The sequence below is a fragment of the Acanthaster planci genome, linkage group LG12 (genome assembly GCF_054643075.1).
Source record: "Acanthaster planci isolate LZ-2023a linkage group LG12, COTS_SCS, whole genome shotgun sequence".
Classification (NCBI taxonomy): domain Eukaryota; kingdom Metazoa; phylum Echinodermata; class Asteroidea; order Valvatida; family Acanthasteridae; genus Acanthaster; species Acanthaster planci.
In genome coordinates this window covers 1,480,274-1,508,258 of record NC_141788.1, presented here as the reverse complement: position 1 = coordinate 1,508,258, position 27,985 = coordinate 1,480,274, and the positions used below count along the sequence as shown (strand labels likewise).

Here is a 27,985-nt window from a genome sequence, read left to right as displayed (position 1 = left end):
GGTTGACAGGTCATGCTTGTCCACAGTCGTGTGGGTCCAACACAGGTTACATGCAGTACAATGATGGAGACCGGGTTATGCAAGTCAAACAGTTCACGCCGTTGTATCTGACCGCCTGTGCTGTCGTGGTCCAGGACAACGCTACGAGTAACGGTGCCGTACCGGGACACCATTCGTCATCCTCCGGGCAAGGCAATGGCTACCTACCGGGAAGACGGGCCAATGGACTGGCCAGGAACCCCCTTGACTCGCCCCCTAGCGATCAAAGTTTGTTGCACTCCCGCTCCAACCTGTCTTTGCACAGCGGCGTGGGCGGTGGTGTACACCAGCAGCTCCAGTTGGACGACCCTTCAGTGATTGCCAGTAAATCCAGCGGCAGCATCACCAAGTACATCACCACCAGCACCAACAACGTTCCGCTGAGCCGGAAACCCTCCAGCTCGGACATGAGCCCGATCTACCAGATCTCGGGCCAGGACAGGGCGTCGCTGGTCGGCACTGACCTGCACTCCGATGCCAACTGCACGGCCAGCGAGGGCACGACAGAGGAGGACCAAGAACTGGCCGAGGTTATGGCCCGACACCAGATTGACTACTATGCAGTAAAGCACGGCGAAGGAGGCCGGGTCTACGCCTGTCACTATGTATGACACACAATACGGCTGGCGTAGTAACTCTGTACATGTACTTACAGGTTGAACTTTAGTTCGACTTTTCTTTTTGCTCGATTCCTCAACTATTTTGATACAACAATATGAGGAGCTTTTTGAGAGGCTGCACCTTTCTCTTTTCAAATTTTGATACAAAGATTTTTTGAAGGTCGGGGTATTTCTAACCCTGGGAAAGCCAGAGAAATCGCCTCCTGAATACCGCACTTTGCTTTTCTGGTGCAAAACAGACCACATGAAATCAGCTCCTCTAAACAAAAATTAACCACAGGACACAATGCATTTGTTACTAAGTTTATTGATTAGTGCCACCTTCGAAATACATCTTTTAAGCGCCAAGTAAACATTGTCGTTCCATTATGGTCAAAATATGAATATTTCCAACAAGGATATATTCTTCAACAGTGAATCTCTTTGCAACATGGTGTGCTGGTATTACCAGGTTTATTAATTTACTGAAGTTGAATAGAAACACAATGATACACTTGGTCATTTGGATACGAGGATGAAACAGATTGGCACAATACCTTTCAACCCAAAACAGTTCAAGAAAAGCAGTATTCTATGCCAATGGTGCGAATTCTCGATTAAAAATGGAACCACTCTTTAGTCAAGTGCCCAAGGGAACCGTCTGATGTTCTCAGCAAACAGAATGTAAGTGTCCCTTTTCAACGCGTTGCAAACATTATCATTCCTGAATTAGTACAATGTACCTGTCTCCATTAACACTTCATTAATCGGTCAGGTCAAAATATTTTGGATTTGGAATATTCCTGCCGTCTTTGATAAGGTGAAGAGGAAGATTCCCTGGTGGTGGATGACCTCTTCATATGATATCAATTTCCAAACCACCGACACTGTTAATGTAATCAAGACGCCGGCGCTAACAGACTGCATCGGTAGTGCTCAAATCCTTAAATCCACGTTCAAAGAAAGTGATCGCTGACCAGTTTCTCCCGAGACTCGCAGTTAGACGTGGGACGAGGATGGTTGAAGCGAGGATGTCCTTTGATGCCTACAAGTTATAGCAACAACAGATCAGATGGGATGCTGTGGTCAAACAGATTTGGCACAAATCTGAGGGAGATTCAAGTGGCCATTTCTGAAGATGAGTCTTTTCCACAGAGTGTAAATGAGACGACAATGCATATCAAACACAACCGTCTGTCTTGTGTGGACGACTTAATCTTCAAGCTGTGCATTTCATCAGGCTCAACGGCTTAAGGAAAGAAGGAAGAACAATCAATGCCAATGATGTTTGGGGTACAATGCCTTCACGGGCAAAACACTAATTTTACCTGCCGTTTTTCCATCAAGGAATTATTGTTTGGAGTGTGTCATTTTTACAGCCCGTTCCCACTTGATCCACATATTGGGGGATCTGATCCACCTTTTGTCAAATTGCCGGATCAGATCTCCCAACTGATGGATTTGATCCGGCAATTGTGTGTAGTGGGAACGCTAACTGTTATACGGTGGATCAGGATCAGATCCACCTTTCTTGATCCTCCTCTGGAGCAGGATAAAGATCCCTCAATTGGTGGATCAGATCCTGCAATCGGCGGATCACAATTAATGCTGGTGAGGTTTCGGGTACAATGCCTTGGCTGACCACAATCAAAGTTTACGTGAACTGTTTCATCACAGAATGATAATTTGGTTTCGAGTTCCGAGTGTGATTCACTCGCATATAATCAATTTCAATTAATGTTTCACACTTTCCAACTTTAAACAATTACACCTTGAACAACCAAGTTGCAATGTATTTGAAATTTGCCATTAGTTCCATGTACAGCACGGCCAAAATGGCCGTGCTGCGAGGGGAATTGTAAAGAGACAGCTGAAAATACATTGGGAAAAATCCACATGCCCTAGCGATTCATGGTGAATTTGTACAACTGTTGGTGCGTAAAACTACATCTGAACGGCGTCAAAAACATTACTCCCACAGTGCATATATATCAGGCTGATGCAAAGAGTATTCACAATTCAACGTGATGTGCATCAACTTATGCACGTACATGTACATGTACACGTAGGCTACATTTGACAATCTGACATCTGGAAAATCTCCAAATCACAAACAAGAATGGACAAATGGCTTTCTCTGGCTTTCCTTAAACAACGAAGACTGCCACAGTTAAAGTTAACGTTTTATCACAAATGTTGAGTTTGGATGACATGACACTTAGTTAATTGGGAAGTATAGAGTCTATTGTGTACGAATTGATGACGACCGTTCAGAAAGATTTGCCTCATGCTAAGCTCGCCAGAATCTGGTCTCCGATCCGGAAACATCCTGCCTTCATTATGCACAATTAAGCTGATTACTCACACACTGTTCAAGGAAAACAGTTTTAAAGTGCCTTTAAAATATTTAGTTATTATGAATAAATCTTGTCGACAACCATTGAGCGCACTTCATTGTAATTAGAGTAGATGACATTATAAATGCAGTGTAAGAGTCCCTTACTGATCAGTGCATGAATGTATGGGGGAACGGATCGTAAAAAATATTTTGAAATCGGAAAATGAACCTTTATTGAGCATGATCATATTTCTCGATGGAGAAAGTACACACTGCACTCTTTCGAGCGAGACGCGTTGAAGTAATTATATACAGCTCAAAATGCAGTCGCCTTTGGGGCCTAGGAAAATTAATACCTTCACGGGGGATAAGCGGGTACATGATGACAGGTGGGTGGATACGAGTGTGATTTCTATGTGTGTGGGGGAGGCAGAAGGCAAAGACGACTTGCCAGATGTGATTTGCCCTCAAATGAGCAGCTACCCACAGAACAGGCAAGTGACCAGACTAGAAAGGTGGCCACTGTGGATAGTATTTAATACACCATAGACTAGGAGACCACGGTGTTTACTGGCTAAAAGACATGTTGCTGCGATCTTTGGACACGCAGTATGTCAAAACGTGGCTGCAATGCGCACGTGGCTGATTTGTCAAAAAGGACGCAGTTGGCTATCCCTGAAACACTTTTCTGTTCCGTGACAAGTGTTTCGCCTTTTCCTGACGGAGTTGTATACCGGTACGTAAACGATAAATCGTCCGCTGTTCCTTCCATTAAATGCTATTTTCATATCATATCCCTGCAACTATTTTATTTGTTTCGTAGATGTCGATGTGCAAAATGGCGGTTTCAGCTTGTCATCGTGTGAGGGTTATGTGGCTAGTGTCGGACAGTATTTGGTTTAGGAACTTGTATTTCAGGTCTGTCAAGGAGATGGACGATGACTGAAATCAGTGACTTTAGTGGATGGATGGTGAGAGATGGACGCGGTTGCGTGCACTGGGCGCGCGGCAGAGCTGGGAGAGGTGAATGGTCGAGATAGGAGTGGGTGATTAGTATGGTCGAGTTCAGGGTGTATATGGACCGGGGACTAATTGATGGGTGAAGATGAGTCATAGGATGCGACTGGTTAGCTAGTATTCGATGGATGAATTCAGAGTAAATATCTGTGTGGATTCTCTTCAGAATGACTGGTTGACGGATTGATGACCTAATTGAATAACCTAGATTTGTTTTGTAGGTTGCTCTATTGATTGGCGGGCTGGTTGATATTTAAATCCATCGGGTGGTGTGTTTTTTTTTTAATTAAGAGGTTGGTTGAAGGGCTTATTTATTTACAGGCGGACTGGTTGTTTGGTTTGTTGGCCCATTGGTCAATAGAAGGGGAGAGAAACAAAATATACAGATGGGTGGTGAATTTGATGAAAGGTGAATAACAGTTGTGTGAACGAATGCCGGAGTCGACAGGAGGGTCGGATTCTTGGATGGGAATATTGAGGAATGGATTGAAATGATTTACAGATAGCTACATGGAAATGATCAGTGCCGCGTTGACAGGTTATCGGGCAGAGCGGATGTTAGAGCAAAGTAAAAGGAAACGATGGGCCGGCCGGAAGCAGAGATATATTTTGTAATTTGTATAGTGATGACGAAAAACATACACGGGTCGCAAAGGTATAATGCAACACACTGTCGTTCGCATCTGTGACTATATATCTGTACCTGAATTGTATTATAAGGAGAACCCAACTTTACAGATGTAATTTCATAGATACAGTACTTAACCTTTTAATTGTAAAGGCAAAAGGAGCTGGTAACTACCCTTCATTCCCATCTTTGTACAAAGAATTTCGATTAACAATTACGAACATAAATAGGGAACTATCAAGGAAGATCAGGTTTTTTCTTCTTTAGGGCGTTCAGCACCCTCCAACAGTAAGATGATCAGTTCTAAGGATCTTGTAGCTTCGGATGGAGAAATAAAATACTGTTTTAGAAGATGAGAAGGGCCAATGGCTAGACTGTTGAGATGACCTCACAAACTGGACGGATAGCAGGGCACACGTGGTTCTGCATGTAGAATTTATTTCTGGGATTGTTTTTCGTTCACTGAAAAGTACAATCATGGCATTTTTGAGAGTCACTTTTTTGGCAACTACGGATGCTGAGACAGTTTTCCAAAATTTCGTAATGTGCAGTTACTTGGAGAGAGTTTTAACACAATGCAGAAACGGCATTAATTTAAGCTGGAGAACCACGTCGAGCAAGGCTGACAGTTTGAGGGCGTCCACATATAGTCTGACAGAGTGTAGAAATAAAAGAAAAATAATGGAAAATGGTTGCCATGGTATATTGCTAGATACGTATGGTGCTCAAAATGATCTGCAAACAATTATTACATCAAAGGTGGTTATTTTGTAGAATGTCGACAGCGAGGAAGTCATCAGGCGGGATCTGTTTGTTTCGTTTCTTTCACCATCGGTAATAACTGAGAGAGAAGTTAAAAAAACTGCAAGGAAAGAAAGACGGCACGGTGGTTGCAAATGTGTCAGCACTTACTGCAAGAGTTTCATTAACGTTCGCACTGCCACATTGTTTTTGTTGATTATCGTTGGAAATGTTATCATGTTATACCTGTACATTGATTTTTACGTAGAAATACTGTAAAGTTTATTTATAATATCAGTAAGAAAAGGTTGGCACAAGTTTACGTGCAGTTGACTATTTTTCAGTATTTTCAGAAATCTATCTTATGTTATATGCATTTTATAAACAGCTATTTAACCCTAACCCTCCTCAATCCTTCACCTGTTGGAGGATTGAGGAAGGTTAGGGTTAAGGAAGAAAGTGCACGTAGGAAAACGCAAAGTGTGATGAGATGATGTTATAAACATGTTTTTCAGACGGCTTCTATGCAACCAACCAGTCAAGTCATTAACGTGGTCAACTCGGTCGTTTTACAAAAAGTTAATTAACCAAAGCCAAGTCGTAAACGCGAGTTGTGGCTTGTTCCAGTCAGCGACTGCTACTCAGCACAAACGTAGGCTACTAAGTAAAGAAAGTATATGCTTATCGAGAAAACACTAAACCAGCTAGAAAGTCATACCATGTGCCTTGCCTATGACTGGTTCCCGCTCCAAAGCTAATACATGTGCTATATGGCTCGTATTCAGTGGCAATGGGCCAGATACCTACATCACTCCCTCTCTGCTCATGAGCGGGTCAAGATAATTTTACAAAGCAAGTTGTGCAAAGTAATTTTCCTCTATATGGATGTATGTATGCTTTTCAATTTATGCTTGCTGAATTCTTCTTAATGTCAACTTAAAATCTTTCTAAGAGTAGTATGATTAATGGTCAAATCTTATTTTCCTTCAAAATCAAATAAATCAACGTTTCAAAGGAAGATTAACCTTTCATATTATTTTTGCCGAACAGAAAATCGAGGACTAAAGAGCATTCTTTACCAGCGTACTGAATAACTGTATTTTGAATGAGAATGTCTTATTATACCCACTGAAGTAAATAATAATATGTACAGAGATTCTGACGTTCATTAGGTCAATATTCTAAGTGCACGTTTTTATTGAACTATTAAATTAAGTTTCTGAATTTATTGAATTATTGAATCCCAATTTGGAAGTGTTGCAATTCAGCCATACTCTACGGTGCAGATGTAATATATGAATGGCACGCAATTACGTCCAGGGATAACGGCCTTGGGTAAATGAACGATGAACATGTATGTGCCTCCTCGGCAGTTGTCATTCCTGATGATTACGCCCTCCCCCACCCCCAGTTTTTCCCACTTGGGGATTCTTCGCTGTGCGTCACCAGATGAAAACCAGTGAAAGTTAAGTTGAGTCGGTCGATGTGCCTCAATGCCTTAGGTCTCTGTCCCCAAGCGAGGAAGATTCAGCGGGTAAACACAGCCCCAAGATGACAGAGTGCACAAATAAAAGGACCATCGAAATCTGGTCCGGAAAACAGAAATACCAGAGTATCTCAGAGGGGGGATGTTAACGGAGAGTGGCATTTTGACTTCAGGTTTTCCGTACAATAAATTTACATTCGAACCAAATTGAAAAAAACAATGAAAACCAAACAAACCCCTGAAATCGGGTTAATGCAGGAAAACGTACATCTGAGAAACACAATTGATAAACCGGTAGTGAAACATTTGGGGACTACATGTTATAAATATACCACTGCAGTTTGTGTGAACCTGCATGTATTCTAGGAATTCATTTTGACAAAAATGAAAAGTAAAATGGGTTCAAATAAAACGCCTAAAACCTGTTTGTACAATGTGAAAAGCTTTGACTGTCTTGCACTGGGAAATCAAAAGCCCAGACAAAATGAGAAACCCAAAATTGCTGACAACAATCTTTCTTGCATTCTTTTCGCATGGCCTTTCCAGGTTTTTGTCCACAGTAATTGAACAGAATTACCTGAAGATGCCGAGATGTGAAAAATCCACTGGATTCCCGAGTAACTACAGAAAGAATTTCCTCCGACTTGTCTCCATTTCATGTCTCTGTAAACAAGAGAATTTTATTCAAGAGAAATCAGAATAGATTTTTTAATTGTTAATTTCAAGGGAAAGTGGAAAGAATATTCCAAACAATAAAGAGACATTAAATTATTATGCACTATACCTCAGTAACTGAAGTATTTATCAACTTGAGATTAGAAGTTGTCCGTGTTTTAACTTTGAACAAAAACCTGACGTCATTTCCATTCCAAATAGATTCTCACGTGTACGAAGGACAATGAAGCACTTCCAATTAACACGGCAACTTCATATGATTTCAATGTTAGCCTTCTTCCACTGGATGCCACTGAATGCCTAACGTTAACATGAAAGGCTTTTTACCAAATGGAAAAGGGCATAACTCAATAAAAGGCTCTGCTTAAAGAGCAAAACATCAACATCCACGTACATGTAATGCAGCATGGCCTTTCACAAGACCCTGAAACTGCAGCATGTATCGTGCATGCCTTTCACAATGCTCCATGTATACATGATGAACCAAGAGGCATATTGTCAAGAGTTGTATACATGTCTTGTATTTTGTCTTACTCCCTTTTTGTGGGAGGAGCAACCTTGGTTTCTATTTTTCCAAATATCTGACTGCTGCCTTGAGCTCATGAGCAGAGAGGCGGCATGACAGCCTTTTTTTCCATATGATTTTTTTTTCTTTCCTTCATTACAATGAGCCATCCGCCCACACACAATTAACCGTCGCCATTTTCCCCGCGCGTTGCCAAGGTGATGCCTTTCTTTTTAAAAATCCTTTTGCTAGATTACCATGACAACATATCACTCCATTTAACTGATAAGAACAACCAGTGGCGGGAAGACAACGAGCGCGTCATTCAGTCAATTGACGTGAAAAAAAGGTTCATAGGTCTACGGGGCTGGTCCTGGCATTGTACATGTACATAAAAAATAAATTGTGATACTATTGTATGGATAATGAATGTACTACAATTGAGAAAACATTACTGTGGCGGAACCATGCTTGGAACGTCAGGTGTGCATGCCCATTAAATGCTCCTTTGACAATAAGGCGTTAACAGTTTGGTGGTACGCATGCCTACAGTGTCTCCGGTGGAAGCAGGCAATGCGACCTGCAGTTGAGTATTGACACCTCTTCGGAATGAGGCAACAGGCTGATTTTATGCATGACTCCATTTATGTTTCCCCGTCAGCAGTGTACAAAGTACATGCCCACAGTTGATTGCTGGTTGAAGAATATTTTCGGTGACTGCCGTCATGTTAATCAGCGCACTGCTTACTGTCACACCCTTTCAAATCTCCATTTATCATGTCTATAGCAGTGAACAAGCTAAAAAGATAGCCCAAGCAAAACAAAATATATTGTTTTCCACTCAATTAGTCTGCTCTTGTAATTACATTTTAGTTTCGTAATGGCGGGAAAAACAATTAATTTCATACATAGTTCAACATGTAACCAACTTCCCATTATCTGTGTGCAATTAAATGAAGAAATCGCAGTACAGAAATAAATTCACGTCCAACACATCAATTGTCACCTGTTCTGAAAAACTGTACTGTGTGAAAAAAAGGCACAGAAAGGTGACTTTTAATCAGAAAACATTGTTCATAAACTCAAGGAACAAATGTAATACAATGTATACTGTACATGTATATATTTCCCAATATAATGCCAATACGCAGGTGGTGTACAGCCGCAAAAATACAATCTTCTTCACACTACATGGTGTCTATGTACGTCCTAGGCAATAGCATATAAATCTATATACAGTATAACTTCAAGTAGAGCAGAGGGGTTGTGCCTTTTATTTGGATGTTCAACTGACGATCAAACAATCAAATATCTATTTTCAAAACCAAATATTGTGAGGTGATAATCAATGAAATTAAAGAAAATTCACTCATTTGGTTACAAACTTGTATTCTCCAGCAAATTTCACGGTAATAAAAGCTGAACGCATATACGCCTAACAGTAACCCAAACAGTACTTTTATTTTGCTTTTTTAACTTTTTTAGACACGAATTTGTTTCTGCCTTTGTTGGAGTTTGATACAAATGAATATTTCAATATTTGAGAGCTTGATTATTCAAATTTATTATGCAAACCAACCCTGCCATATGCCGGAGCATTAAATGGTAGAGTGGTACCCACTTTATTCACGCAGGGTGGAAAACATAACAAATGAATGATTCAAAATCTTCTCCTGGAGAGAAGTTTTTCATTAGGTGGCAGATCGAATGTTCCACTTAGCTTCAAGTAATCATTGCTCTCATCGAGACAGTGTACAAGTAGATATCTCTGAATATGAAGAGAGACTGAAAATTTGCGGGGGGAAGGAAATACACAAGCATTGTTTAAAGTGACGCGCATGTTCACAGCACTGATCGACGCACTTGATGTTTTTGTAAAAGGTGCAATGGTCAGGGCTTTTCTATCAGGAACTGACAAGTGAAGCCTTGATAACAAGAACAAAATGTCTGACTTACCTTATGTACCCATTCGTATTCGCCAAACTTGGTGTCAAAAGTGCCCTTCTGAAGGGATCGTAGCTTGAGGGTGAACCTTGGACCAAGTTCTTGAAGGCCCACCTTTTTGGCATTCCGAAAGATGTACCTGGAGCACACACATGAAAAGTTCCTTTCGAATCGAAATTCTACAACTTTTTTTGACCAACTGTGTAAGTTTTCTGGCTAGGACAAATGTTTGCAAACTTTACAGCATTAAATCAAAGAGAATACAAGATAACTCGGCCAAAAAATGGAAAAATAACAAAGAGAAAGAAAAGGCATCGGATGTCCGTCAAAATACATTTAAATCGCAGCTCAGTCAGACATTCATACAGACATTCATACAACACATCACCACAAGCTTACAAAGGTTTTTTGTGGAGCGCTGAAACATTCACACATAGATTAGGGTTTGAATTGACCTCTTTTATCCAAGGGCACATTATTCCAACATCTGTCAAAACTAAACCTTGGGATCTGCAATGTTTACGAGGATTCTTACTCTGGGAACAAAGACTAAGATTGTTCCACTGGCTTAATGCGGTTCATCGAGAGTACTAAGCAGCGCAATGCTGAAGTTCCCTCTCCATTTGCTTCAGTACTTTTGACGGCCAGTGGATGTTGACTCTAACCATTAATGTCAACTGCATTATCAGATCTGCCCTCAGGCGACAAAGGAACCGTGTGTCATCTGTCTCAAGATGTTGAGGGATAAAAGGAAATGTGGAATTTGTTGGAAGGACAAACATGCCCTGAAAACTCTAGCGAAGCTGAGAAAACATGATTATGCCCCCCTAAAAAAGAACCAACTGTACAATATATTCACCGTAGGATTGACAGTAGGAATTGAAATGGACGAAAGATTTGCTGGTTCTAAAATCGGATGAGATTCCACGACTTCGGCATGTTAAATGAAACCCAATTGGAGGGAATAAATGCATTACTCCCAAGGCAGATATAATAATGGTGCATCTTGTCATGATGTGAAATCATCCCGATGGGTATAGTTAGAGATCTATCAATTTTGCTCTTCAAAAGTGACTTACAGTTTGGTTTCAAATAACACATGCATGGCTTTTTGTAAATTTGAAGCTTCTGAGTCCGAAATCCTGATGTCACATCTCAACCAAAATGTAAAAACAAAGCCTTCCCAAATCAGATGAATCAATCTGCCTCTCAAAAAGATTTAGTCATTCAACGGACCTCATAAAAGCCTAAAAAAAAAATTGAAGTCTGAGTCCTCGTTACCTGTGGTGTCTGAAGAAAATGAAATCTCTCTGGTTGTGAAAGGTGATGACCCTTCGGCCAACAAAGTCAGGATCGTGAGGAAAGAGGGCAGCAAGCAACCGCCCCACACTATGCCCTAGTCGCGTGTTGAAGTTGTTTAGGATTAACTCCGGCTGGTGGTCTGTGGTTTCGCCACATTTCTGGTTCGAGAAAAGTCAGACAGAGGTGTCAATTCAACATTTTCACAGAGATTCAACTTTCAGTGAAAATCACGGCATTGTTTCTTCTGAAATTTATAAGAAAAACTCTTCACCGCACACTTGGCTGTGTTGAGTTCTCAACAACCCGACGACTGAACAAACTGGCTACAAAGGAACAACAGGGGGCAGCATACTCGCCTTAATCTCTTTCCTTAGTTTGACATTGGAAAGTTTGAAATGTGCCGTCGGCCCATTAGGTAGATGGCACACCAACATGGCATCTGGGAACCAAGATAAAAAGAAAGCAACACAAAAATTGATGAAATAATAAAAAAAAAAAAAGTGATTACACACTCTTTATCTAGAAGGACTTTGGACTGCTTCAGAAGAACATGGCACTATAAGAATAACCTGAATTTCAGCAACAATTAGACATTGGCTGACAAGTAAATTCTCAGTGATTAAAATCCTGAGATTACTCACAGCCAAATTTTTGAAATCGATGGCCCCTGGTTCCAATTCAAGTTTACATTATACCAAGTATGTTGGTGGAAAATGTAAACTTTAAAACATCAGCCTTGTCAATTTGTGTAACGGGAATGTAACTTGGACTTTGATAAAAAAAAATGAGGAAATGCTACTCTTTAAAAGACTTTGTTGTTTGTCAATTGTCAATAGCATGAGTGTGAAGGGAATAATGAGGAAATCGGCTGATCTGAGAAAAAGTTGCACGCCTGTTGTAAGAAATGGGGTTTATACATTCTGCCTGTCTAATAATGGAGGACACATGGACAGGTGCCAATATCGGACACTAAACCAGTAACATACGAACTAATCTAGGTAATCAGCAACGGTTTAATTAGGCAGGCCCCCAGTAATGGCAGAAGTGCTGTCACGGCCACTGTTCAGACAAGATACATTCATGGGTCTTTTATTTTGTGAAATAGCTGGCAGTGTTCATGTGCCTATAGAAAGAGGCCTGGTGACTGTAGGTAATTCTCCACCAAAGGTACACCTCCAATCTGTTCTTTTTCTGAGTAATCAGAAAGCTGGTTTTGTACAGAACCAACCTGAGAGGCCATATTCAAATCCATTACAAGATGTTCCACATGTCCTTTGATGAGTCCAATCCGAAGTCTAACCATAAGCAGCACATTGATTGAGTTCAAGTTCTTTTGAACAGCTTCTGCATAATTCTCTGCATATACTATGTGCCGTGGTAGCTTTTGACTCGAAACTTTACGACTTGTCACAAACTTATGATGGATATGTAGGGCCTTCCGGCAACTACTGAAGACTGGACTCAAAATTACGGCCTCTGCCCATGGTGGCAGCTGTGCCACATCAACTCCATCTGCCATGTCTGTTGTCCTCTGTCATGCGCATCCATGTACACTGAGGTTTCAGGCAAGGAACCATGCCATGATCTAGTTCTCATCTCTTGTGCCAGTTGCATGACATCACATTGAAGGTCTTTTGTACAAATCAGTCCCTGAGTGTACTCAAAATGGTGACAGGTGAACCAAACAAGTGTTCTCATACAGAAGTGACGCTCAAAAAATTGACGCTAGAAAATGAAACAAAGAAAGAAATGTACACGGGAAAAGGAATCTTGGAAATGAAGGATCTTACCAGGTAACTTCTTGTTGCCGTTGATGACAATGAGGTCCGTGAAACCCCTCTCTACAGCCTGCGGGATGACCTTCTTGAGGGCTGAGAGACGCCGAGGATAGATTTCAGAGTTTGGGATACATGACTGCAGCTGCCGACACAGGACTTTGCATTTCTGTTTGGAAGGAGAGTTGGAGAGAGGTCTAAGGGTAGATTCAGGGAGGGGGCTCCCCAAAAAGGAGCTGAAAATTTTTTTGAAAAGAATGAGTGTGGCACTTTTAAAGAGCTCAAAATTTTAGCCCCATCCCCGATATATTTCTTTCAAGGTCAGAATAAAAATACAATTTGCCAAAAAAACCCGCGAATGTCTCGAGACCTCTTGGCAATGAACCAATGAATCTACTTACAAATCTTGATATATCAGATGCTGTAATGAGGACTTTGGGCTGGGTCTGACGGTTGAAGTAGGGTGCCATCTCATCATGTTCTTCATCATGGGCCACCTGCATGAAATATAACAGAACAGTACACGTAGTAAAAACCTACGCCTCCTTGCAAAGAAAGCTGCGGAGAAAAAGCAGAGTTTAAATCTGCTGCAAATCAGAGGCATGTATAAGCCTTAAAACCTTTCAAGCAAGTTTCCACCATGAGATGCAAATACCTCACCATGAAAACAGAAGACAAAAGATCATAGATTTCCTTGTGACTTGTGTTTTTCTACAAGTACGTAGTCCAATGATTGGCAAAGCTGCCTGATGGATTCAAACTCAAACTGTATGCATTCAAAGGAGGTTTCCTACTTTCACAGATGCATTCCAGTGGGCTAAAACTAGATTCATAAGAACAATATTCTCAAGAAAACTGGATGTCTTGGCATCTACATGTACCTCTTCATCTTCTGGATCCACCATGGTTTCATCATATACCCTCATGTTCTCGATAGTCTTTGGGGCCTTCTTGGGCGGAGCCTGCAAAAAAACACGACAAATTAGAGTGAACACAGGAACTCTAATTCTAATTTCTGTAATCCTGGTTTTTAAAAAAGCTTTGAGTGGCAAAGAAAAACTTTTCAGCAGAATAAAGAAGTTTCACATTTACTGTCTCTGGACACTACTGTCTAATAGAGATGCACGTAAGAACATGTACGCAATGTCAATCCGGAAAAATGTGGAAAGTCACAGCTCATCAACACCCTTGGTGATGGTTTCTCCTGAATTTCAACTTTGGCAATCTCACCGGGGATGCTAAAGCAATTGAAGTACATGTAGTTAGGGTTCATTTGTAAAATATTGGCATAAATACATGTTGGAAGGAAAACTAGGACAAAGCATGTTTGTAAAAGATTGAACGATTTTGGTCACTAGTAACCAATCAATGAAGTAGTATATTCCAGTTTCCTAACAGGCAAATTGCAAACCTTCATAGAAACTTGACATCTTTACCTTGTTACCTAAAGCCTTTCTCTCCATCTTCTTCCGCGCCTTCTCTTTCAGTTTTTGCTATTGATAAACGGAAATAAAAATTGGGAATGAAACTCAATGCAGTGTCAGTGTTATTGCCTGGGCGACATGTACATGTACATCACGGCAAAGTCCCAGTACTGAAGTAATTATAAAACACTTGCGGAAAAATAACGGGAAATAAAAAAGCAACAGCTTACTATGATGGTGATTTTGCTGGTGATGTTGGCATTTAACAAATCACATAAAACGGCTGTGTTGATTAAACGCTAGTCTAACTTACGTTACAAGGACTCTTCAGAATACCAATTTACCAATAATTTTAGTTATGATCTGGAAATAAAAGAATACTACAGGTTCCTGGTATGCTTGCATCAACCTAACATGAAACTTACACACACTGCTCAAGGAAACCTTGTTTTGAGGTTGGGAGCCAAAAATAGGGTCGGTAGGAAATGAGAACCACAAAATTAAAAATGGGTGCCCTAAGTAGTAAGTAAAAGGTCTGAATTTTGCCAAATATAGCCTGTTGACTGTCCAAAAACCATCGTGATTGCATCTTAATGAGATATTATTTAGTATGGACGGCTTTTGGGGGGAAGATTTGATTGAGAGAGTGTAGTTCTAGGCAGAGTAAACGGGAACATTCAGAATCCGTATTTCATATCAGGAAACGTATTTCCTGGTCAATATGTCTTGTGCCTCGACTACATTTGGGCCTCTCCTGCGGTTTCATTAGACAACCATGTTCACCCATAGAGGAAACAGTCGTTGGTGTAGCACTCCCAACCATCACCATCAAAAAGTCTTGTAACACCACGTATAGGCCTCTCATGCGTGTTTCTGGGAGGACCATCATGACCATGTTCGCCCATAGAGTTATTGCGTATTCTAAATCTCAATACGTGTATTTGAAAGGAACAGGCAGCGAAAAGTTCAAGTGCTGTGGGCGTGTCAAGCGAAAACAGTCGGATTTTGACAAATTTTGAAGTCAGAAATATCATTGAAGCCTCAAGCGTTTGACTATGGCATTTACCGAAGCCCGTAGGCTTGGTGGTGATAACGGTATTTTTGGTGAGTCTTTGCAATTTTGAGAACCTTTTTAACCTTACTATACAGGCGTGAAGCGTTAGTATGACGATCCCGTCCAAAATCGAAAAAGAGGAATAGGCCTACTAACACTCCAAATATAAACTTTTTTCCATAATTATGATGTCCCATTGCATTGGTCCCAAGCCGTGTGGACAGGCAGTAATGAAAAGGAAAGTAAGGCCTATACCTTTTTCAACTGAGCCTTGAGTTTTCGGTATGCTTCCGACCTCTTCTGCTTGTTCTTAAAGCGGGAGATGTTGGCTTTGGGGATGTCAAGTGACGGTGGTTCTGCCGCCATGCTCTGCGACGTGCTTTCGTCTGCGTGCGCCGCCATTTTGGAAATTACCAGAGTGCGCCCTCTCGCGCCTTCCTTCACTGTCGCATTACTTTGTTATCAGTAATAAAGTTCCGATCGTACGCGCATACGTACATGTACATGTACAGTAGGCCCTACATCATACCTTGTAGGACGTGGGTTATTCTTTGACTCGCTTTCTTTCACTTTGCTTTGTTTTGGTGTTTCTTTTCCATTTTGTTTTTATCCTTTTTTGTGTTTTGGTTTGGTAAGGTTTATTTATTTATTTTTTGGCATTTTTTAAAAACTTGATTTAATTTGTTTGGTCCTTGTAATTAGTGTAGGCCTCATGAAAAGCACCGAATCAAACAATTTTTCCACTAACTCAGCTCCAGCACGATCTGCCTGCTGCAGGGACACAGAATCACGTTTTTTCCCTCCAATTGCCGAACAGGAACGGAGCATCTGGTTCCATCCACCATCAAGAAGATCTGTGTCAAATGATAATCCCTGCCCAGGCTTATCGGAACAACTCGAAAGAAGAAAATTGTTCATTGAAGCGCAAGTAACGAATGTTCTTCACACTACTCGCTCCTTTACCATGTACCAAAATAATCTATTGTACCGCAGTCCATGCAGGTATGAAAATTAATGATGGACACTGATTCTCCATAACAAGGGCCTTGACTGCCCCGCGGCACGAGCTCCAAGTCCACAGTGTAATGACCTGCGGATTTATCGATTTATATACGTCATGCAGAACAAACATGCCAGTGTAGTAATTCGCTAATTCGCCCCGAGTTGATTGAAGTGCACCCCCACTCCCGCAGGCGGCAAAAGAAAAGACAGATGGTAGTAAGTGTTCCAATCGGGTTCTTGCACGCGTTCTGCGCGTGTACACAAAGACCATACATTAAATTAAGGAAAGAATTCAATACTTGTACTCAGTGTCCTTCGCGTCATGCGCCATTGATCTCGCAGAAATATAAACGTTTAAACCCACATAAAATGCTGACCTTGGCAAAGAATTCTAAAAGATATAAAATTATCAAAATAGACTTTACTCATAACTAAAAGAGCTTGCTGCTGCGTCTGAATGGTCTTAAAAGATATTTACAAATAATGTCAACACTTCGATTATCAGTATCAATGATAGCCCTACGTGTAGTGTAAAATCTTTTTATACTACGCGTGTACGTAAGCTGCATGCGTATGTAGTATTCGCTCATCGCGCAGCTCCCTGTTTGGACACTGGCCTAAGGAAGGGCTGTTGGCTTTGCACTGCGATAGGCTCATTGTGCACGACGTCCGACCACGAGGTTATCACTTTCTGTTAGCGAAGCGCTGTTTATGTTTTTAGTTAGCCACTGGCAATGTTTTGGCTAGACGAAAGTGTCAACTTATTATGATGAAAACTAGGTCTTGGAACAATCACGGTAATTTATCTTCTTACTAATCACGTGTCTTTGGCGATAGATTTCAAATCACTAGTTATCTTGATCAGTTTTGGATAAACTAAATTTGTAATGAGAATATTTTCAGCAGTGAGGAAGAAAAAGAAAAAAAAATATCGAATTGATAACCGCCGCTTGTCTGACGCATTGAGCGAGCTTGCGCACCTGGCAGAAATTTACTCACAATTCGTGACCCCGTGTGACGTATTTTCTTCACTAACTTAATGTGTGCAAGGCGGCCAACCCCGTTCCTCCTCCCTTGTCCGGCGCTGGGCGACCAGCGAATGTGTAGTAGTGATTGCGCCCTCTACAATTTGCAACCTCTGACCCTCACTTCACGGGCTCCTGCGCTTTTCAAGTCCGTTTTTCGTGAACTGAAATTTTCCATTACTGGACGTACTACATGCGTACAAGACGGTGTAGCTGGTGCTGGCTTCTCGCAACTATTTCACCCTATTTGAAGGCGCAACAACCTGTCTCCATACTCTACACGGGTCGCTTCAGTTCGGATCCTGAGTGTGCAGGTCTACGTGTACACGTAAGTAGTTTAGGCCTATTAATTAAAGAGAAGCTTTCCACTCAGATCGTTGCCTTGTCAAACTCAGAGTTATTTGTGGAGTTTACTGCCAATAGTTGACGACTGAAAAGTGCATGTATTCCAGTAAATTACGATCATGTTCAATTTCTACACATCGGTCTGGTTTTTCTAAACTATTCCTCATCATATGTTCATGTGAATAGTATTTTTAACTAATGTTTCTGTCTCACAAATGAAAGGAGAATGGCTGGTAAATGTTTAATGCTGTTATCGGTGAAACTAAAAGAGAATTGGACACTCAGGTTTTCCATAAGAACAACCATCTCGATGCCGTGCATGCAAACGTGTGTACATGTACAATATACATGCATACACTGTACATGTACGTGGAGTGCAAATGTCATAGGCTACCGGTACAATACGTTCATGTCATGGTCAACCGTCCGTAACTTTAGACCGGTAAAGCTGGCGAGCCTTGAACTCCTGCCTGACTGACAGAGACGTGACATGCCCAAGCAGAATATCTGCTGTCTGTATACATTGAAAAAAAAAAGAGGACAAGCAGTGACCTCTTTGCAGTCATACAAATTAGCTCACTCGGCAGACACGTCAAAGTCCAACCAACATGCATGGCATGGCATTTGACGCTGTACATATATAACGAAAATAAACTAGAGCTATGCGATTAAGCCTGTCACAGCCGCTGCACTGAGTGTCTTGATCGTATCCCGGACATGTTACACCTGCAAAGTACAACCTTATTAACCCTGAAGTCTTAAACAGGAACAATATCGTGCACGAATGTAGGAATTAACAATTATTTTTCGTTTATTTAAGCTCCAACAAAGGCTTTTAGAGATATTTCCTAGGATATAAAGTGGAAAACTGTCTTAACTAAAAGAGAAACAACATGCCATGCGTTGACCGCGCACTTCTGAAAATCGCAAATACGCGACAAACTCTACAACTCGGTATACTCGTAGGCGACTGAGGCCTGGGAACGATAATGCTGAAAGCGAAGGTCAGGTGTGCGGAATGCATTCATCGCATGATGAATTGCAATGCATGGCTGTTTTTGTGTGTGTGTGGGGGGGTCGTGGTTTGGCAAAAGAAGAACCCAGAGTTGAAATGGAATAATTTATGTACAGGCACTATCATCTTTGCTTGAAGTAATTTCTCATTTTCACTAGGGCCTACTAATATCAAGGCAGTTATATATCTGCTATACGCGAAATATCCATGGCCCATTTTTATTTCTTCGTTACAGAAACTCCATTTGATGCTATAGCTATCTTTTAAATGGCCGATGAGCTCAACCGCGTTTTTCTTTGGGGCATTCCCCGCACAATGACCAACACTTTGGTGAAGTGCTTGAGTTACGTCGAGGGAATCCAGATAGCCGTGCAACTCTACGCGGACGCGCACTTCTTCGGGCCAGACGCCAAGCGGCCGGTCACCACTCCCTTGGACCCCATGGAGAGTAAACTTAACGTCATTCTTGACGGAATTTATAAGAAGAGCAAGGTCGCAGCTTCGGGGGCAGACCCATCGTTGCTATCGTTTAAATCGGTCCGAGGGGTCTTGGAAGCTCCATGTCCTGGTAAGAAGGTCCTCTTCTGTAAGGAACAGGCCCAGTATCTGGATGGTCGCTATGACATGCTGCCTAAAGGATTTAAGTACAGTTTTATCATTCGCCATCCTCTCAAATTGTTCCTTTCTTACAAGAAGTATCTGCATGGATTCGTGGGGGACTTCCCCGACATGCGGACCTTGCCCCCTATACTGTTCCCTCCCGGATACGGTTACAAGGAGATGAACGACTTAGTGGAGTACGTCCGAGAGAACATCGAGCCCTCGCCGGTCATCCTGGATGCCGACGATCTGCTGCAGGATCCGGCGGGGATTTTGTCCACTTACTGCTCCAAGATGGGTATTCCGTACTCCAGCAAGCTGCTGTCGTGGGAGCCAGGCCGAGACATCATCAATTCTTGGATGGGCACCAAAGTCTGCATGAACGACGAGATGGATCATGCCTACAAGCATACGTTCGAGAGTGAGGGGTTTGGCAGACCGACACCTGTCCCGGATCTAGATAGTCTGCCGGATGATGTGAAGGCGTGCGCTCGTTATAGCATGAGTTACTACGAAGATCTCCACCGCCGAAGAATAATTGCATCCGGCTAGAATGACGTCACTTTGCTGCGTGAAGAAGTGACTCTTAAAGTACAAAATAGTCAATTCTTACCGAAAAATCGCTGTTTAAAAATGCTCAAAGGCTACCTCGATTGAACCCACGACGTAGTGTTTTTAAGCAGAGTTTTTAACGGACATGTAGGCCTAATACTTAAAAACTGATAAAAAAAAAATAAAATACGGAAAAATACAACTGAAAAGAAAGAATGATTATAACCCAAATGCAGATAAATTCCCTTTGAAATATGATTATTTATGTACCACTCAGTGATAAAATATATCCCCAATATAGACAAAATAATGAATTGACAAGTTAGACTCGACACGTATAACAGAAAGGACAAACAAAATGTTAATTTCACAGACCAGTGATTCAGCAAAAAAATCAAGAATTGCAGAGGGTGTAGTTTATCACACATTGGTCTTTACCTTTATTTTTGATAGCCAATAATGTATCAAAGGTAAATACTGTAGAGAATTCAAATGAAGTCTGTAGAACTGTGTTGTTTTGTGGGCCATTAACACCCCAATTTGGGAAACATTACCATGGCAACAAGCAAATTTAGACCGCGTCATTGGTCCTTTTTACCCCAAGTGTATATCAGGTAAGAAAGTTGCTCAGGTATCTTGTGGTAAAACCATTATTGATGATAGCTTTTATTGCATCTTATCTGTATTTTGAATGTTGATTTTAAATTAATAAATGAAATGAAATAAAACAGTTCCTCTTACGGGTCAAAAGGTTCCATAGCGCTTGACACATTGTATTTAATTGAAAGAGAAATTGTTCTTGTGCTGGCATAACACACATATTTTCTTAGTTCTCCAAACTCAATATCTGAACTCAAATTAACTATGGTACAACTACGTTTCAGAGGTCGATCAGAGTGGAGTCACAAGATGTCAAAATTCTGAAATAAATTACCTCGACCAATGCTAGATGCTTATACGCTCTAAATGCCATGGGTTCTCTTTATAAAAAACGCAGTTTGCATAAGAAAGCATGCGTGCCATCGATATCGTCCGTTTGCATTAAACACCTAGATAACAGTATAACCAACCTTTCGCGTTTCACAGAGACCACTTTAAACTACACGAGCTATCTCAACCAAAATGAACTTTGGTCGAGAAACCTCAACTATCACCGAGGCCAGAATTCGCAGCACCGTCATTGTCAGATGAAAATAATATCGTACGATGCCAACGAAAGAGTGAGTAAATTGGAATGTTCAGCCTCACTGATTGGCTCAGGTCCTGAATGATCCCGGACGCGCTTTATGCCGAACGGGCTCTTTTCAGATCAAGATCCGCATAGATTGATTTCCACGGCGGCAATTCTAGAGTCCTAATATCACTAAGAACGGGAGCCTTTGCAGTTATACAAACACCCACGATGTTTGTGGAGCTGGAAATTTTTCATTTACAAATTTGTAGTGGGCGCCTTGTGCTTGAGAACCGACGGGGATGGCAAAATGCTCACACCCACGTAGGCCTACTGATCAATATGGAGATTCTGATAAAATGTATTTCACGTTATAAGAAATTATATGCATAACTGCTTTACTACGTGAGTATGACCATTGCCTCCTGATGTTATCATGCTGTTAATAACAACGTTATTATAATTTATAGCTTATTACCGAAGTATCAAACTGATAATTACCAATAATACATGTACATATGATGTCACACATCAAGTGCACTTTATCATTCATATTTCTTTAGTTTGCACTTTATCGTTCTGCACAGATACGGCTTTAATATAGCACTGAACTATTCGTAATGGTTCAGGTCGTATATGACCAAGCATGGATAGCTTCACTACGGAAGCCAAAAAACTCAGGAGTACACTTGGTTTCAAGATCATAGTTCTATTTAAAAGCTATTCGAAGAATGTGAAGGATTAAACTTTCACTTCTCAGGAAATTCCATTACGTTGTATCGCTAGCAAAGTGTTAAAACTCAGTACTGTGGGTTTAAGCGTATAATGGAATATCCCATTAACCCATTTATGAAACAATATGTCAGTAAAATAGTTAAATCTTGAGTACATGTTTATAGTCAAATACAATAATCTCAAATGCATTATTTTAATGCCACAGATGGAACCAAAGTATAATGAGTTATAATGCAATGTAAATTCTAATTAATTAAAAAGCGATAATCACCTACGATTGCGTTTGTTCACAGAATATTAGCATCTTTTAATTTCTAAACTTACTATGGAAATTTACAATGGTCTTAGGACTCAGTTCTAAAACCTGTTTTCCAAATCGACATAAGAAATGCAGACAGCAACGCAATCAAGACGGAAACTGCAACACAGACATAATTATGGAAACATGTCCAACGGAAGAGTCGCCACAAATGCAAACCAGCCCCAGACGAATCGGCAAACTTGAGCCCGCTTCAACTTTGCCGACTGCCTACATTGAGTCGCTGTGTAGGCCTATACAAACATGCACGTTGGCATGACGGACGTACAACGACGTTCCTCTCCCTTAGTGCCACTCATTTTGTCAATTTGCTCCTAATTATGCTGCTCCAATCGTCAACGAACGCGTTAACAATACATCAAACTGGAGTATCAGTTTGGCTTCAAGAGGCAACATTGCCACCTAAAAAGGCATTTATTGCGAAAATTTTCCGAGTTTCGGACGCCATTGTTTTGGGGTGGAACGACGTCGCACAGCGTCTCTTCCGGTCGTGTCTGCGTCTTGAGGTTTTGAAGACCGTCTGTGCTACTAACGACCATATGGAAACCAGGCTCAACACGGCACCCACGTAAGCGATTTTGACGGATACGCAACACTTGGCGCAAGTGTTGACGCGAATACGAACTGGGGCCTTTAGTCTAGCCATTTTTCATGCCTTGCGTGCATTTCGTTTACGTGAACAGAATGTATTTGATACCCTGTTAGTATGTTTCTTCTTCCGCCGATTTTAACTTACTCCATCATGTATCACTGCACAGATGCTACATTGTCAAAATCTCATATTTTAGAGAACACTATTTCATCTATCACAGGCAGAAAACAAAGTGCTACTACACGACGAAATTAAGAAGTCTTTTAAAGTCATTTGAATTTGAATGTTCACCCTTTTCTAGCAAAGCTGTGGGTCACACTTACAATCTAGCATTTATGCAAATTGCTCGCCTGTAGGTTGAAGGATCATTCCAACTGCGCCCGATGGAGTCGAGTCGTCTTTAAAGTAGATCTTTGTCGATGTCGGCTCAGTTGTCATCACGTTCCGGTCGGATCACGCTGAAATTCGCATAGTGAGCTCGATCTATTGCCATGTATGTCTGCAGAAAGGGAAGACCGGGAACATTGTCTAAACCACCCTTCAAGGTTAGTTCATACCAAAGTTGGAGTGAGGAAAAAAGATTTGTCGGCAAACACTCTCACTGTTTTGAACACTAAGCCCCACTCACGTGTTGCACCTTCTTGTCGCTCAAATCGCTGAAGATGCGGACCAGATCGCTGAAGGACGGTCTGTTGCTAGGGTCCTCCTCCCAGCAACGAAGCATCAAGGAGAAGCTTTGTGTAAACATATATAATAATAATCTATCAATGCAACAATGGACTATACCGAAAAATTCTAAGAAGATGTTGGACTGGTGGAACGCACCAAGAATTTCATATAATAGAGTTTAGATTTTAAGGTGGTTTAAAACGTAAATTGCCTGATCTTGAAAAAAGTAGTAATAAACACGTAAGATTTACATTGTTTGAAGGATCACATTAAAATGAACTGGTAACTCGCTTATGTTGGCGGTCAAATTCAAGCCCTGGAAATAAGAAAGACATTAGGCCCAATCATGATCCATTCAATCTAGTAAGGTTCTTAACCAATATTATGTTGCAAAGAAAGGCACACCATAACAATATCAAATTGATTGGCTTGCATCTGCTGCTGTCTTAAATGAAAGTTTAGCAGCTATTTTCTCCATGCTTTTCTTTCTATAGTACACTGTAGTGCATTAGTGAGTAATCTGAAGCAGTCTTACATTTCTTTGTCACAGTTGATAGGTTTGGGCATGCGGTATCCTTGCATTAGCCTTGCTAGCAGTGACTTGGTGGCAATGGTTGCGTATGGTGTGCCACCTACGGAAAAAATCCACCAATCAATCACATTTTAAGGAATTCTTCGGAATAGAATTATTGTCAGGCTGAAACATGACCATTGCTTGTATATCTCTCCATGCAATTCTGCATATTACGTAATATTATGCATTAAAGTCTGCATGATTTTATGAGTTTCGTCAGAGTGTGATAAATAATTCCATCTTACCAATTGAAGCTATTTCCCACAGAAGAATGCCAAAAGACCACCTGAATTGCGCAAAGAAGTTAAAAAGTCTCAGTGAGAAAACACCTTGTAATTCAAAATGAGTGTTTTTAATAATCCATGATTCGAATTTGAAGACGAGTGACCATATACAAGGCTATTTATGCTCTGTTACTTAGAAAAAGCTTTCGTCATACATCTTAAAGCAGGCGTTTGGGGAACAAGTTCTTACATGTATGAGAACTGTGCCGATTACTCGAATATTGCGATATTCGACCAATTAATGAAAGATACGAATATTTATTTCGAAATAGGATACTTGGAGGTGAAAGTCAATTCAATATAATGATAATCTAAAGCTGGTTACAAAAATTGAAATTTTCAGGTGTATTCGTAGGTTTTCAAAAGTGACTGAATACATAATCCAACAATAAGACCAAAATTATTTCTCCTTCCGGTACTTTATTTTACATTTTGTGAAAATATTTATATCCTCTCTCTGCTTTTGTGGAAAGCTGGTACAACTGAATTTTAAAATAGTTCATTGAAAGGAAGGTTGTTTATCCGAATAAACAATTACTCGTGACTCAACTTACACATCACTCTGGGTTGTGTAGGTGCGACTTGTCAAAGATTCAATGGCAAGCCAGCGGGTTGGTACACGGCGCTGCAAAAGAAAGTGCCACATACTAAGGTTTGTATTCAACAAATTTTGTTTGAGAAATTCATCTGACTTAATTTTAAACTTGTCTAACTTGGAGATCTGTCTAAAGTTTAAAAAAAACAGCACCTAGACAAGGCCTACCTTTGACATTTGGACATAAATATCTTCCCCTCTTGAAAGGCCGAAATCAGACACCTTAGCTACTAGTGTCTCACCAAGCAAGATGTTTCTGGCTGCCAAGTCACGGTGAATAACCTGGAATCACATTGAATAATAATCCACTTGATCAGTTTGCTGTGCAGATTGGGAAGGCGACGCTACAAGTGATTCATCGTGCGCTCGCGTTTTCACTTCATGGGCCACCAGTATTACCGAACACCATCACCATTCATTGCAAAAAATTGCAATGAGAGAGTTCCCTACCCCTGACATGGCAAGATGCTCCATCCCCTTGGCAACATCCAGAGCAAACTTGATGAGTTGATCTGGAGAGAGGGCGCCCTCGTCTGACTCCGACTGTAAGCGACCCGTGCGTAGGTAGCTGCGTAGATCACCCTTAGGGAGGTACTCCAAGGCGACATACAACACATCTTTTAAAAGACATTGGTTGGAAAAAGAAACATTGAATGCCGTCTATGTGGTCACGTTTTCGAATTTCTCTAAAATGATGGATCCTCGACAAACATTTAAGCACAAATTATAAAGCGGATCATCGAGGAACTGAATAAAGTATAGAAACTCTCACTGATACAACCAAAGAAATCTAAAAACCTCCAATTGCTTTTAATTTGCTGTCTACAATTTATGATGTATTTGAAGTACCTCGATATCATGTCATTAATAAACCGCCATAAAGGCCGTTCTGGCGAACCAAATAATGCAAATGTTTATAGCACCAACGGACTAAACATGATTTCAGCGCAGGCTCCAAAAAGCACCCTTCTATTACCTTTATGTTGGCAAGCGCCCAGTAACGATACCACATTGGGATGGTACCCAATATTGGTCATTGTACGAAATTCCTCCATGAAGTCTTCACGGTCGGTCTCTGAAGCACGCCCTAACAAGAAATTGGAAAAAATTGTTAGTGATTAACTTCGGTATAAGAAAAGTAGTCTGAGCTGCCATTTCGTCGCTGCTTACTGAGTATACTCTTAGGTACTTTTTATCTTTTCAGTTAGAAAACAGCCTTTTGGAAAATGCCGGTTTACTCATTCTTTAGGAGCATAACCAAACATTGAGTAGATATCCTTCAGACCTCCAAAAAATACAGTTTTGCCCTTCTACTGATACACAATTATTCATATAAAGTTCCAATTATCTTAATGTTTTAGAGTTCGATAGTTTGGATTGTTCCATTATGATAGTGTGTTGGTATATAAATCATTTACACTTGTGTATTACCTTTGAGGACTTTGATCGCTGTCTCTGTCTTTTTCCCACTGACATTTACAGTTCCCAATCTCACTTCGCCAAAGTTCCCTTGACCGAGGACTTTGTCGTCAACGACCAAATTCTTCCATAGAATCTCCCATCTCAACGCCCAAGTTGGCAGGCCAACGTCTTCGTAGACAGTGGACTGCCTGTCATCTGGTTTAATAGGCCTTTCATAATCGATTTCATCCTGCCAAGTGAGTGACATAGTAATAGAGAAACCAGAAATTAATCACTCCAAGTCAACTATGATCTCTTATGCAAAAAAAAGTCCCAAGTCCTTTGTTCTTTTGAAGCATTAAGTTTCTGTTTGTGAGGTGAACACAGGGAAACGGATATGAAGGAGGGTTTGACGGTTTCTGTGCTATGTTGAAAATAGGCTTATATCTTTTATTTGTGTTTTTGTATCCATATTTGGGAATAAATCTTTCCTTTTTTACATGTCCCCCATCCTACGTAAAAACACTTCTTTCACTTTTGTTCCAAAAAGCAAATCGATGCATCGTACGATGGACTCACCATCTCTACATTAGTAGTGACGACCGTTGGCGATGGTTGAAAGCTCTTTGCGCGACGTCGCCTTAATATTACTCCAAACGCAATCAAGACTACCAGCAGTACAACGCTCAGCACGCACATTCCAGCAATAATCGCAGTAAAATCAGTCGCTTGGGCTGAAAGGAACGAAAAAAAAAGATTCATAGAGAAAGGACAGATGTACAGAATAACAGAATAAAATAAACTGGGGTTTTGCACCCTGTATCAACTCTATCAAGGCATTCAATTTTGTAGTTCAAAATTGTCAATAAAAACATGACCCGGTTTTCTTTGTAACTATTTGATTAACCCATAATCTGAATTGTGACTGACGAGCGATTTACATGTGACTTTCTAAAATCTCAATCCTGCCTTCATCTTAAACTTATATTATGAGTGTTTGGAAGGCATGTGGAATTCTATAGCTCAGGCTCTCTTGTTGTATAAAGACGTACGTTTAAGGGGGTGCTCTTTTCGGTAATTTGAAAAAAGAATTTTGTTTCTGAAACCATTTCGAAAATATAAAGATTTATAAATATATAAATATTTATGAGTTTGTAGAGCCTATATTACACACGTGTATTAAATCTTACCAGTCCACACAGGCTGCAGCAATGGACTTGTGACATAGTCCTCCTGAAATGTTTCAGTCAAAAGTTACGAAAGTATCTCATCATTTCTTTGAAACACATTAAATTGAACTGCAAGCAGGAAACTTTTCCAGATCAATAACCAGTATGCGGCAGTATATCAATCAAGCCTTACAACCAGTGGTGAAGCCACGGGGGGACATGCCTCCCCCCACAAATTCCCGGTGCCCCCAGGTGCCCCCCCACTGAAAAAAACGGATGAATGGATATTGAACCAGGCTAACAAAAACTTACCCCCAAAAAAACACACCACTGAAAGCTGGTGCCCCCATAAGATGCTAGTGCCACTTTGTGCCCCCCTAAAATCCTAGCTACGCCACTGCTTACAACTG

General features: G+C 40.8%; 4 protein-coding genes across 9 annotated transcripts in view; 2 read left to right on the top strand and 2 right to left on the bottom strand.

The window, feature by feature from the left end:
- LOC110982793 (arrestin domain-containing protein 3-like) overlaps positions 1-1,277 on the top strand; it is a 34,341-nt gene extending 33,064 nt beyond the window's left edge. The window contains exon 7 of the mRNA XM_022241467.2: positions 10-1,277. Coding sequence (XP_022097159.1) covers positions 10-650 — 641 coding nt within the window. The 3' untranslated portion in view covers positions 651-1,277. The remainder of the gene's footprint in view (positions 1-9) is intronic.
- On the bottom strand, positions 951-15,947 carry rpf1 (ribosome production factor 1 homolog). Of its 5 annotated transcripts, none has more exons than XM_022241468.2 (10): positions 15,783-15,947; positions 14,486-14,542; positions 13,931-14,011; positions 13,451-13,546; positions 13,065-13,218; positions 11,631-11,713; positions 11,254-11,432; positions 9,985-10,111; positions 7,426-7,511; positions 951-6,948 (listed from the first exon to the last, which is right to left on the bottom strand). In XM_022241468.2, the coding sequence occupies exons 1-9, from the start codon at positions 15,927-15,929 to the stop codon at positions 7,470-7,472; spliced, it is 966 nt and encodes a 321-aa protein (XP_022097160.2). In that variant the 5' UTR covers positions 15,930-15,947; the 3' UTR covers positions 951-6,948; positions 7,426-7,469. The 5 variants fall into 5 exon arrangements, with proteins under 5 accessions (XP_022097160.2, XP_022097161.2, XP_022097163.2 ...); XM_022241469.2 differs by having other exon boundaries at positions 951-1,887; XM_022241471.2 differs by having other exon boundaries at positions 951-1,745.
- A 1,740-nt stretch (positions 15,948-17,687) lies between these two features.
- On the top strand, positions 17,688-20,483 carry LOC110982835 (uncharacterized). 2 transcript variants are annotated; one of them, XM_022241551.2, is made up of 2 exons: positions 17,688-17,882; positions 19,150-20,483. In XM_022241551.2, the coding sequence occupies exon 2, from the start codon at positions 19,182-19,184 to the stop codon at positions 20,064-20,066; it is 885 nt and encodes a 294-aa protein (XP_022097243.1). In that variant the 5' UTR covers positions 17,688-17,882; positions 19,150-19,181; the 3' UTR covers positions 20,067-20,483. The 2 variants fall into 2 exon arrangements, with proteins under 2 accessions (XP_022097243.1, XP_022097245.1); XM_022241553.2 differs by lacking the exon at positions 17,688-17,882 and adding an exon at positions 18,562-18,685.
- A 219-nt stretch (positions 20,484-20,702) lies between these two features.
- Positions 20,703-27,985, bottom strand: part of LOC110982769 (uncharacterized) — a 29,835-nt gene continuing 22,552 nt past the window's right edge. Inside the window, exons 20-30 of the mRNA XM_087144349.1 lie at positions 27,597-27,639; positions 26,986-27,140; positions 26,437-26,656; positions 25,982-26,092; positions 25,456-25,622; positions 25,174-25,287; positions 24,965-25,035; positions 24,372-24,412; positions 24,088-24,184; positions 23,512-23,617; positions 20,703-23,382 (exon numbers count right to left, since the gene is read on the bottom strand). Of these exons, the coding sequence (XP_087000475.1) occupies positions 23,311-23,382; positions 23,512-23,617; positions 24,088-24,184; positions 24,372-24,412; positions 24,965-25,035; positions 25,174-25,287; positions 25,456-25,622; positions 25,982-26,092; positions 26,437-26,656; positions 26,986-27,140; positions 27,597-27,639 (1,197 nt within the window). The 3' untranslated portion in view covers positions 20,703-23,310. The remainder of the gene's footprint in view (positions 23,383-23,511; positions 23,618-24,087; positions 24,185-24,371; positions 24,413-24,964; positions 25,036-25,173; positions 25,288-25,455; positions 25,623-25,981; positions 26,093-26,436; positions 26,657-26,985; positions 27,141-27,596; positions 27,640-27,985) is intronic.

Excerpts from the sequence above, each read along its gene's own strand:
- rpf1 (XM_087144424.1), bottom strand. The coding sequence starts at position 15,929 with ATGGCGGCGCACGCAGACGAAAGCACGTCGCAGAGCATGGCGGCAGAA. Across the intron at positions 11,433-11,630 it reads AACTAAGGAAAGAGATTAAG|AAATGTGGCGAAACCACAGA; the intron begins GCGAGTATGCTG and ends TTCTCGAACCAG. Across the intron at positions 10,112-11,253 it reads ATTTTCTTCAGACACCACAG|GTACATCTTTCGGAATGCCA; the intron begins GTAACGAGGACT and ends TGTGTGCTCCAG.
- LOC110982835 (XM_022241551.2), top strand. The coding sequence starts at position 19,182 with ATGGCCGATGAGCTCAACCGCGTTTTTCTTTGGGGCATTCCCCGCACA.